The sequence below is a fragment of the Lycium barbarum genome, chromosome 3 (genome assembly GCF_019175385.1).
Source record: "Lycium barbarum isolate Lr01 chromosome 3, ASM1917538v2, whole genome shotgun sequence".
Taxonomy (NCBI): Eukaryota; Viridiplantae; Streptophyta; class Magnoliopsida; order Solanales; family Solanaceae; genus Lycium; species Lycium barbarum.
In genome coordinates, this window is record NC_083339.1 from 11,711,532 (window position 1) to 11,724,539 (window position 13,008).

The 13,008-nt window shown below is 33.2% G+C and overlaps 1 protein-coding gene across 1 annotated transcript; it reads right to left on the minus strand.

Annotated features, from left to right (window-relative positions):
* Positions 1-2,728: 2,728 nt before the first annotated feature.
* LOC132630359 (transcription factor AS1) lies at positions 2,729-6,363 on the minus strand. Its single transcript, XM_060345940.1, has 2 exons — positions 6,171-6,363; positions 2,729-4,107 (listed from the first exon to the last, which is right to left on the minus strand). Exon 2 carries the CDS (start codon positions 4,055-4,057, stop codon positions 2,993-2,995), a length of 1,065 nt encoding a protein of 354 aa, XP_060201923.1. The 5' UTR covers positions 4,058-4,107; positions 6,171-6,363; the 3' UTR covers positions 2,729-2,992.
* Between the last annotated feature and the right edge of the window lie 6,645 nt (positions 6,364-13,008).

A 13,008-nucleotide genomic window follows, 5' to 3' on the forward strand; every position in this document is an offset into this window, starting at 1 on the left:
CCGCCTTAGATAGATAATTTGCTTGAAGAAAACAAAGATGGTATTTCTGAAAAGCTAACTAAGCATTTGCCTCTTAGGCATGAGCTGGATCACAAGATTGAGTTGGAGCATGAACCGGGAAAGGGTCAAGTCATGCAGCGATTACCATCACCTCCTTACACGATAGGGACATTGAGCTATCATTGACTACTAGGCCGGGTGAAAATAAGGGCAAAAAGGCACTGTCATGTTCCTCATATATTGGAAGGGGAAATCACCGGAGGAGGCCGCATGGGGGCGGTACGAAGACTTGTGGCAGTTTAAAAACAAGAGTCGAGAGTTTAAGCAGCAGCAGTGCGCCGCGGTCGTCGCAACATCAGGTGGGGGAAAGTGTGATGATCCGCCATGTCATCATGCCACCTAGGCGCCACATGGAACCATTTTTGCCATGTAGGAAGCTTATGTGGATGCTTACATGAAAAGGAGGTTAGCTTATATGAGAAAGTTCTAGAGAAATATGGAGATTCCTCATGGAAGACCTTAGAACCTTATGGAAGTGCATGGAAATTTCTTCGAATAATCTAGTAGTGTAGAGATTTCTAGAATAGGGTTTATTTGCAAATATGTAGGGACTTATATAATAATTACTATTTGCATAGTAGTCCCTAGATGAGTAGTATAAATAGGAGGGTCATTCATTTGTAAATCATCAAGCAAAATCAATCAAGTCGTCTATAATAAAAAGCTTCCTTCTAGCAAATTTCTCTTGTCTTTCTCAATTACTATTCCCTTAGCGATCTTGAGTGTAGCAAACTAGGCTGACTTGGCATAGCAAGATCGTGAGCGATCTTGCACTTAGTTGAAGACTAAGGACGTGACAGTAGTCTGTAAAAAAAAAAAATGACGCTTTTCAATCATAAAGATACAAATGGTTGGAAGTCTTAAATTTGCAACCGCATAGTATGGAGGTATCTGCTCACAATTTACAGGTGGAACATCCCTAAATCTTGAAAGGGATGCTATATCACTCTATGATATCGACTACTCATGACCAGTTTATAAATGATATAGAGTTGAGTTCTAGGAAACAACATTAATCCAATAGAATTCACACTTTAATTTGGTTCTGACCCTTCAGCATTCAGATCTTTTTATCAGTAGAGACCAGACTAGCCACATTTGAAGGTCACAGCTCTCACAGAAATGCAGAGAAAATAAAAAAATAAAAAAGTGGACGACATATGCAGCCAAGCGAAGATTAATAGAAACATACGTAAATAAGAAATAGTGTGATGCAATATCAGTTACTACCATGTACCAGACTTTCAAAATGCAAGGAAATATGATCAAGAGAGATCTGCATTTTGTTACAATATGCAGATCAATATCCTTCTTGACCAGCATTGAATTACAAGATTCTTGGAAGTGCTTATCATTAACATTAAGGAGTTCATAAAAAAGTTTTAGTCTTTCACTTGAAAGAACTCAGCAGAATATGTTGATGAAAATTAAGTAACACCATTCCTCCAAGATTACTGTAACTCATGTTTATTCAGCTCAATTGCAATAACCCTTTAAAGAAGTACTGTAGTTTTCATGTCCAAATATATTTACAGGACGTCAAGCTCTGCAAACAGCAAACCTGATGCTAAACTACTGAAATTCAGTGAACCAGATTTTCAATATACCAAGATTTAGAACAAAACTAGCAAAAAGTGGGGGGATAACACAATAAAGATGGGAGCAATTTATGTAAAATGTATTTAGGTAGACACCAGAAAATGTAGTGGTATCAAATAGAAAGATACAAAACCAACAATATACAAACATTATTTAGTAAGATCAGAATTAGAACAAACATGGCAAAGATTTCAAGATTTTCCTATTAGTAATAGTAGCTGCTATAGTTGAAGCCAGATTGTGCAAAATGGGAGGGAAATAATGGAAATGCAGAGACCACTACAACAAAAAGAATAGATTCTTTATCTTCACCACCACATATAGGCTATAGCCATCCATATTGTAAATATATACAAAGAACAAGAAGACACAACTCAGTGAAAAATTAAGTAACTTATAAGATTTTCCCACAAACAAGAGCAACCCTGGAAAAACCGTCAACACAACACCGTAGGATACATCCATCATAACAGTTCGATCACAAACCAAAAAGGTTGATAACTATAGAAACTTACAAGAAATCTCTTAGGAAGCCCAATTCTTGCTTGACCCATTTAATCTTTTTTGTTTTTTTCAAGAAAGTATGAGCAAAAATATAGAAGGACATCAATCTTTTGCCTTGCACAGAATTTCTCTTTTCCTAGACTCAAAAGAGATGTAGTGTATTGGGTTGGAAAAGAAGGCCAGATTTTATTTTACCTGAAAAGAGTGACTCTTCCATTGGCACTTGTCATTGTAAATAAGGTGTAATAGAGAAGACTTGAATGCAATTAAAATTAGAATATTCATCAAAGATATATATATACAACCAATGGAAAGAAACTACTTTTAACAAAAAGTCAACATTTGGTTAGAGAAACTCAAGTTTAGACGTTGAGCCCTAAGTTTCCAAAGAAAATCCAGATGGAAGTGGAGAATCAATAAGAACACTCTGCACTTTCATTCAGAGCTCAAATCAAATACTATGTCATTCAAATTATACTATCATATAAGAAACAAGTTCTTACTTTATCTTTTTCTTTTTATTTCCCCTACTACCCTTGAAACGTAGGCAACACCACACAAGAAATTGAGTAAGTTATATTAATAGATGTTAATACTGAAAGATACAAGCTCATTCTGTTGTCACAAGTTGCAACTAATCCTTTAGCAGATACCAGGAATATAAGTTGCTGGGTTTTATAGAATTATCATGCAGAAATGAAAACATAGTAAACCAAATAGAAGGTGATCTAACAAAATGTTTACAATAATAAAAGTCTTGGTAGTTTGAAAGAACTGTCTTAGGCGGCGAGGACACGCAAAAGAATTCTTGGTTTAGAGCAGCTTCGCTTTAGCGGCCGCCATTAGGTTCTGCAAGTCTTGATTGGCATCCCATTTGCTCAAGAAACTTAGCAAGGCGCAGGTGTTTGGAAGCCCATTGCTCGGCCAATTTCTGCTCTTTCACTTCCGCGTCCCTCCTCAAGCCTGCTAGTTGCTCCTTGTATTCTGCTTCAATTCTGTCTAGAGTTGCCTTTTGCTCTTCTCTCAGAGCTTTCATTTTGGCTTCAATTTCCTCCATCTTCTCCCTAACTTTGCCTGCTTTCTCTGATTCTAGTTGTAATTCCACCCTCCTTAACCTCCAAGCTGCTTCCTTTTTATGTGCTGTCCAAGTACGATGCCCTTCATCCAGTTCTTTACAGCATTCCGCAAGCTCAGTAATAAATGGATTTTCTCCACAAGGTGGAGCAGCAATCCCATGATGAGGAAAACTGCCTCTATCTGTTTGTAGCCATGGAATGCCAGGCGTAGTTGTAGGCGGCACTGTTGAGGAGGAGAGACTTAAAGTCACGGATGGAGATGATGATCTGGCAGTTGAAGGAGCGGTTGAATTAGAAAGCCATGGAGGAAGAAGAGTTTGTGGGGCGGGAGCTGGTGCATCAGCGTGGAGGAAACCTCCGTTAGAAGTAGCCATAAGTAAACCTGGGACAGCACTCCGCTCTTTCACAATCTTCTCTGCAAAGGTCTCGAGAATGTGGTCGTATTTTCCCTCGTCTACTGTATCAACAACCTTATTGTTTTCTTTCTGTTCTCTCTGTTGTTTCTCTTTGAATACTTCCCACCACTTTCCCAATCTTTTAGCAGTTCGGCCTGGTACTTCAGCTGCTATTTTCTTCCATTTGTTACCGTGTTTAGCTTGTAGCTGGATAACAAGACGCTGCTCTTCTTCAGTGAGTGATCCTTTTTTAATCCCCGGTTTGAGGTAGTTTTTCCACCTTTCCAAACAAGACTTAGCGTCCCTGTTGAGTGGTGCGTTCATACGCTGTGATACAAGGTGCCATTCTTTTGGTCCATACTGTCTCACATATGTCCGCAACAAAGCATCCTCTTCAGCTCGCCACCGTTGCCTCTCCCTCATTTCCAGGTGTAAACACCAGTGTCCATCGTCCCAAACTCCTCATAATTTACCTGAAAGAATATTTAGCACCATTTTATATCAAAACTAAAGAATCAGAACCATAACTTAAGCACCCTACAGATCCAAACATAGAAATAACTAGTAACTTGTAAAGAAAGTCGTTACAGCACCCTAAATAAAGTACCATCACAGAAACAAAGGATCGTCACAGCATTTTTAAACAAAGGAAACTCATGCGATGTTTAATTACTCAAGACTTTTCCAGACAAGTATGCAACCAATTGTTCTAATATACAAAACTCAAACTGGTAAGACATAAGGAAATATCAAAATGCATTAGATACAAGAATTAAAAAACAGGATATAGTTGCTAAAAAACATTTAAGAAATATTGCTCTGGTTCTCATTGACATGCACACACTGAGAAAGATTACCAAGCTACCTGTATGTCACTCTGACATCCAATACTCATGACCAGTTTAAAAATGATATAGAGTTGAGTTGCATTTCTAGAAAACAACATTAATCTGATAGAATTAAGATAGAAGAAGAATTTGCATTTAATTTGGTTCAGACCCTTCAGCATTCAGATATTTTTATGAGTAACTAGCCACATTTCGAGCAAGGATGAAAACTTATAAATAGAAGCATAACCTAAATAAGAAATCATGTGATGCAATTTCAATTACTATAGACCAGCAAACTTTATAAGATTGCAAAGATCATGTAATACTGGAAATACCAGTAGAGGATCATCAGGGTACTTTCTGCAGTAAAAGAACTCAGAAGAATATGTTGATACAAATAAAATACCACCCTTCTTCCTAGATTACTGTAACTCATGTTTATTCAGCTCAATTGCAATAACCCTTGAAAGAATTACTGAAGTTTCATGTCCAAATATAGTTACAGGACATCAAACTCTGCAATCCTTAGGCTAACTACTGAAAATTGAGTGGACCAGATCTTCAAATATACCAAGATTTATAATAAAACTAGCAAAAAGTGAGGAAAAACACAATAAAGATGGGAGCAATTTATGCAAAATGTATTTAGGTAGATACCAGAAAACGTAGTGGTATCAAATAGAAAGATATAAAACCAACACCATACTAACAATTATTAGTAAGATCTGAATTAGAACAAACATGGCAGAGATTTAAAGATTTTCCTATTAGTAATAGGTAGCTGTTATAGTTGAAGCCAGATTGTGCAAAACGGTAGAGAAACAAAGGAAATGCAGGGACCACTACAACCAAAAAGATAGATTCATTATCTTCACCACCACATATAGCCATCCATACATGTAAAGTGCAAGAACAAAAACACATAATTCAGTAAAAAAGCAAGTAACTTTATAAGATTTTCCCACAAACAAAACCATTCCTCTAAAAACCATACACACAACAAAGTTAGAACCCCAAATCTTTACTTCGACCCTTTTGATCTTTCTTGAAAACAAGAAAGTATGAGCAAAAAGATAGATTCTTTATTTTCACCACATATAGCCATCAATACATGTAAATGCAAGAACAAAAACACACAATTCAGTAACAAAGCAAGCAACTTTATGAGATTTTCCCACAAACAAGACCAGCCCTGAAAAAACCCATATAACAGACCACACAACAAAGTAGGAAGACAAACAAACAAAGTTGGAAAATATCCATTACAGCAAAAAAGATAGATTCTTTATCTTCACAACATATAGCCATCCATATATGTAAATGCAACGAGAAAAACACACAATTCAGCAAAATGCAAGAAACATTATAAGATTTTCCTACAAACCATATAACAGAAAACACAACAAAGTAGGAAAATGCCCATCAAATCAGTGTGATCTTTTATTGTTTTTTCAAAAGAAAATATGACCAAAAAGAGACCAAACTGTGCAGAATGGGAGAGAAATAATGGAAATGCAGAGAACATTATAGTAAAAAGATATATTCTTTATCTTCTCCACATATAGCCATCCATACATGTAACAATTCAGTTAAAAACAAAACAAAAAAAAAACACATAACAAAGGTTGGAAATACCCATCAAACCAGTTTGATCACAAAACCAAAAAAGGGGACAGCTGTAAGATATAAAACAAATATACACTTACAAGAACCACTTAGGAAGCCCAGTTCTTGCATCAACCCATCTGATCTTTTTTGTTTTTCTTCAAGAAAATATGAGCTAAAAAGAGAAAAGATTAAGGAAAATGTGTGTGTTGCAAAGAGAGTAACTAAGAGGAAATGGGAAGAAGAGAGAAGACTTGTAAGGCGTTTGCAAAGGCGTTTGCACGCTATAAGAGAGAAAAGAAAGGGTACGGGGGTGACGTGTATAGGGAATGTGATGACGAAGACTTGCAATGGAGTTTTTTTAACTTTTACTTTATTTAAAAAAAGATTGTCTCCTTTTCTTTTTAATCTATCTCAAAAATATTATTTTATTTTTATATTTAAAAATAATTTAATTTGATGAGATGATTTAAAGTCATACAAATATTTAAAGCTTATTTTGAATCACACATTTTAAAAGTTTTTCTTTATTTCTTAAACTTTATGTCAAGTTAAAAGAGGATAATTTTTTTAAAACGAAGGGAGTACAAAGCTTATTTCTACATTCGACCCACTACCCACACACGCGCACTATTATATATGTAGTTGTATTGTACACTTGAGAGTTGAGGGTAAAGTTCGCACTATTATATGTAGTTGTATTGTACACTTGAGAGTTGAGGGTAAAGTTGAAAAGTAACGGCAAGGATGTGGTGCAGAGGATGTGATTATTTTTTTTTTTAGTCAGAGTTTTCGAATTCGAGCTTGAAGTATGAAAAAATACTTGGTAGGGAGCGCTTCCTCTCGAATAGGATCCTACGCGGCACGAATCTGGATATAATTGGGCTCCAATACAGATGCCGGTTATCCAGTGGGAAACTAAAAGAAAATGTTGGTAAAGAGAAAAATCTCTACTAATTATAAGATGATGTTTGAATCAGTTTGAGGCGATATTTGTCCTCTTTTGCCGGAACAAATAATTTTACATCAAAAACTAATAACTTACAGTAATAAAAAAAAGTAAGAGATAGCTCGTGAATCAAAAGTTATAAGCCTTCAAGTACTCCAGTTTAACCGTAATTTCAAGATCAAACATCCAAGTTTAAGCTTTACATTGAAGTAAAATCAAGCTTTTATAAGTACGAGTTCAAATCATCTATTTGTGCTAGTTGAATTCAAGAGCATTGTTGTTACGATAATTCTATCCACTAAAGCTTAGTCAACTTAAAAAAAGTCACTTATTTTTATTATTTCCGCTAAATTTGCATTCAAATATCTCATGATAGTATTAGGCTATTAGCCTATTGTATTAACGTCAGGGCTACACACTTGGATTTAAAAAAAAAAAAAAAAAAAAAGAGTTAGAAAATAGGGAATGAATACATGCTTTGTGGCAATAAGATTTTGTTGTTACTCATTGTAGAAGATAGACTAGCTGTTGTGCAGAAAATGGTGTTCAGAATTGAACTAGCCTGTTAATAGTTTTTAGACTGTATTTCCTAGATTGTGACCTTCAAGAATCTTTCTTTATTAGAACTAGACAAATTCATAATATGATCGAATTTAAGGCAAAAAAAAAATTAAATAAACAAAAAGGGGTAGTGAATTGTTTTTTCCCCGGCGGGGGTGGGGGGGGGGGGGGTAAAGAATCAGAAAATGCAATAATGGCAAGGAAGGGGAGTTTGTGGACAGTAGTACAGATTAGCATCTGCCTAGTTCTTTGAAACTATCATCATCAAAAGTCTTGGATTAAATTTTTTTTTTTTTTTTTTTTTTTTGCTTTTAATTGGCTTTTTGAGAAGTGGGAACTGAGAACTGTTTTGAGTTTTCTTGTTTCAACTTTATTTTTAATTAACTATTTTTCTGATAAACCTGCCACCTACTAGAAGTGACTACACTCTTTACTGCCACCCCTTTAACCCCACAGGGAAATAAAAGAGAGTAGTATCACAGTATCATCTTGATGCTAGAGCCTGCTTAGCAAGATCCACTATTATTTTTTCTAGCTAGAAAAATCTACTGAATTACAGTACTTGTCAAAGATTGGCTTTTGTTTGAAATATTCACTTGTCATTCTTTTGAAAGGTTAATTTTTTTTTTCAGATTTATAGTTTAATTTTGTTAGTGTGAAAATATTTGACTCAGATGCGAAATTTAAACAATAAAATAAATCTATTAAATTTTGTTGTTCTAATTACAGTCGAATACAGGATTTGAATTTTACAGCGGACTCAATTTAATAGTATATAATAATAATTAGATTCATAATCAAATATTTATAAGTAATTCTTAATACAGTGCATATATAGGATATGTGCAAAAACAACTTAATTCGCGTGAACCCACAAGAAACATTGTGGATTTGCAGCTAATTTTTTAAACATGTGATAATATTTATGTAGATTTAAATAATGATACTATCTTTTAAGGATAAAATAAAAAGCTTACGTTTATTTTTCGTTTTTATTAAATTGGGACAAAGGGTAGGGAGCAACTTTAAGAAATATTCGAGTTTATTTTTTTAAGTTTTTTGATAATTAATTAAATCTTAAGAGGAGAATTCTGATGGGTTAATTATTTAGTATTTTTATTAGCAATGGTACTCAAATTATGCAAAACCAATGTTAATTACAATGAGTACTACTTAATAGTAACTTAAAATAAAAAAGAGAAAGAAATTCTGTTGGAACAGTAGGTTTGAAACCGAACGACGAGTATATCCTGTGGAAATGTGAAACACTGACCCGTGAAATGGTTTAATTACCCCGTCTGTTAACACTTTTTTACTTTTATTTTAATTTAGCTATAAATAATATTCTTAATATTTAATCATTTAAAATTTTAAATGTCTTATTTTATACATTTTCAAATTTCTTTATAAAAATGATATGATACATTTAAATCACAAAAATCTAAAAAAAAAAAAATCGTTGTTATATATATATTTACTATAATATTATAAGATTTTTAAGAAATTATGATTGTGTTCAATTAAAATAAAACGAGGAGGCACAGATGATGATCAGTGTTGACTATGAGAGGAGGCACATATTGAATCTCAGACTCACTTGTTTTCTGAGTGCAAATGGCTCACCAGTTTGAAGAAGGATATAAAGAATTCAAAGAAAGCTCATAAATGTCTTTGCTTGATTCAACAACTTTGTAGTTAGGAAGTTTACTATATTGGCAATAGGAATTTGTAACTAGCTAGGAGTATTTCTTTTTTGGAGGCCTTAGTGCATCTCCAACCTTTGTAGACCATTTTTTATAACAAAATAGTGAAAATTAACTCCAACGCATTACACTATTTTTTACACTAAAAAAGAATATTCCTCTTACATTTTTCTCTCTCTTCTATATTATATTATTTTCTTTTATTTTTTTATATTATAAAACAAATCCTTTCTTTTTTCTTTTTTACATATTCATTTCATGTAATTCATATTCCTTTGTTATATAACAATTTAATATAAAATTATTTTCTACCATAAATTTTTTAATAATATAAATTGTAAGCAAATAATATTTCATTATACATATTAATGGATAATTCAAATAAAAGTGAAATCATTGATAAAATATAATTAAATAAATATTACATTATGGTAAAATTTATTTTAATTCTACATAAATATTCAACTTCCACGATTAGTATGCTGCTCCCATAAATGCTCTATTAATGCATTACGAAGTGCAAAATGAGCATCTTTGTTCTTAATTTTTTTGTGTCGAGCTAAAAATTGTTCAAATCGGTAATTATTTAATGTATTTTCAATTTTAATGTTTTGAATATTATTATGTTATTGAACATTGTGTTATAATTTTAATGTATTTTTAATTCTAAATTATTATGGTATTGAACATTGTGTTATTTATTAACAAGATTTTATATTTTATATTTGCACTTTTTATTTTTGTGATGGTTATATTTTTTATACAATTATAACTTATAATAAAATTAATTTTTATATAAAAATAATAAATACTAAAATTAATTTATAAAAATTACACTCCAAAATTAAGATGTAAAATTAATATTACAAAGATAATACATAAAAAATAATTAGGTATATTAGGGACATAAATGAAAAAATTAAAATTTATAAGATGTTAAATTAAAAGTGTTATATAATAAAAAAAATATTGATGAATAGTGTTACACCAAATTTGGTGCAACACTATTCACACACCAAAATGGTGTTAGAAATGGTGCAAGGTTGGAATTCCAGAACACTAAATATTACATCGAAATAGAATTTGATGTAAAAAATGATGCAAGATTAGAGATGGCCCAGGGAGCTGACACTCGTTCAGGAAGGTGGATGTTTCTCTAGAGTGCTCATTAGGTGAATATTTTGCTTGTCCAGTATATTAAAAGTTTATTGTCAAAAAAATAAAACGAGGAGAGTATGAAATAAACATATATTATAGGAATTTGTTGGCACTTTTTTAAAAAACAATTAATAATATGGGCATCATATGTAGAAGTAGGGGTGGGCATAAATACCGAAAATCGAAAAATCAAACCGAACCGAATGAATTCGGTTTTTCGGTTTTCGGTTTTTGATATTTCGATTCGGTTCCGGTTTTTTTAAATAGCAAATTCGGTGTTCGGTTTCGGATTTTTGATTTTTCGATTTAACCGAAAATTGAATATAATATTTTTTTATACCAATATATAATATATATCAATATCATTACTTCCATGAATCACAACAGATATCGTTTCAGTCCACTGCTGGTTGCTGGCTGCAGTGCGGGCTGCTGCTGCTGCTTCCCGAAGGTTTCCATAACTTAGTCCTAATGAATTGGGTATATGCAGGCTTTCAACCTAATCAAAAGCTTTTCTAGAAAAAAGGCTTAGTAAGCTAAGTGCATGAAGGTATATTACCTTAATAATGAAAAGAAGAAAACCTAAGGACGTTGCACTCTATGTCAAACCTTATGAGATCTTGAAAGCATTCAAATTTTAAAGAATCATCTTTAGTATTTATTGTTGTCCTGTCAGAAAATAGTGCATGGGGCCTCCTAAATACAATGGTTGGGGGAATGAGTTACTGTTACCTTATATTAATTGGTCATTGACAATTCTCGCCTCATTAGCTAGTTTTTGCGATTGAGTTAGGTCCAGTTTTCTTTACATTTAGCTAATAATATAAAACAGTCAAATTTTTGTAAGCAGTCTTCACCGTTTATGCTTTTCCTCTTGTTAGAACACATCCAGAATAGCAGTTCGCAGTGAAATATAGAAACAATTGCCACTCTTCTAGACTGAGTGCTAGTTTTCTTTCTGTTTCTTGGTTTGCTTTACACATAACAAAGGTCTTTGAATTATCTCCCGTTAAGTTTGCAACACGCTTTCATTTAAGTTAGCACTAGCCTTTAACACAGGGGCATACGATACAAGCACATTAGGACTTGAGAACATCTGGATGCTGCTGGCTGCTGATGTTGATCATGAATCATTTAGTAACGGGTGACTATTGCTTAATCAATGCCAAAAAATTAAATTAGAAAATCGAAACCAAATCGAACCGAACTTCAAAACACCGTACCGAATCAAACTAATTTGGTGCGGTGTTCGATTTTCACTTTTAAAAAATCGAAATCAAAATACCGAATTAAACTTTAAAAAAACCGAACCGAACAACCGAACGCCCACCCCTACCAAGAAGAGAAAAGAATGGCTATAAAGATTGGAGATAAAATAATAGTAGTACTATTTAGGATGTTTGTATTATCTATCTGTGGTCATCATTAGCTACGGGACTTCCGAGGATCCAAATGACAACTAGCCTTGGGACCCGAGGCAACCATATATTTCCGAATATTTCCTTAAAAGGGAATACAAATAATTGAAAGAAGAAAACATTTTACTACAAAAATATCATAAGTGTGTAATTCACTCTTTAATTTATGTAATATTTTTTTTTCTCTTATAAAAACATTAACTCTAAATTTTCATTTTTTGATAAGCTTTAATAACGCACAAATACTATTGCATGATTAACAATATTAACTTTAAAAATATATTTTTTAAATTTTTTTGTGACCATCGAGTCAAATAATATCACATATATTAAACTAAATGAGGTAGTACTAAGCTTACCTAAGCTTCATCCCGGTGATGGATAGATCACCCACGTTTGGGTCCATAAGCACCGACAAAGTCCTATGAGGAGACTAGTTTTCCTTACCAGTCCAATGAATTTCCTTAATCAAGCCGGCCTATGAATCATTCCTTATCCAAGCCACGTACTCGAGTCATTTCCTTAATCAAATCACTGCTTAAGAATCATCGGCTCATTCTCCATCAGGCACATAATTAGAGTCTCGAGCTTGCGTTTTCATGTTCTGTTTCACTTTCCGATGGGTGGTTCTTTTGTGTTTTTAGACATATTTTCCATCTTCAATGAAAATGAGTATATAACTAAGAACGTTTGTAATTGATAAAAATGAGATCTCTAATGAGTAATAAAATTGTAGAAATTCACCGTGCAGCGGATGAGGATGTTTCTTTCTTAATTAAAGGTCTCAAATTCGAGTCGGGAGTATAAAAAAATTCTTAATTGTAAGCGCTTTTCCCGAATGAGTCCAAATTTAATTGGACTCTTAAATAGCGGACATCGTTGAAAAATAAAAAATAAAAATTATAGAAACTGAAAAATTATTTGATGGGGTGAGTTGGGAGTGAGAGGGACTATAGTCCGGGTTTCGCGGCAGAAGGAGACGAAGGGTGAAAGAGACAGGACTTGACTGACCTCTTTCTTCTCCACGGCATTTGTCAGTGTTACGTTACATCTGTTTTTTCCCCTTCCCTACCACCAACCCTATTACTATTACTCCTATCCTCTTATACCCTTTTTCTGATTGCACAAACAAAGTACACTTTACAGACTT

Bases quoted from the DNA above. Each gene is read 5' to 3' on its own strand.
- LOC132630359 (XM_060345940.1), bottom strand. From the start codon at position 4,057: ATGAGGGAGAGGCAACGGTGGCGAGCTGAAGAGGATGCTTTGTTGCGG.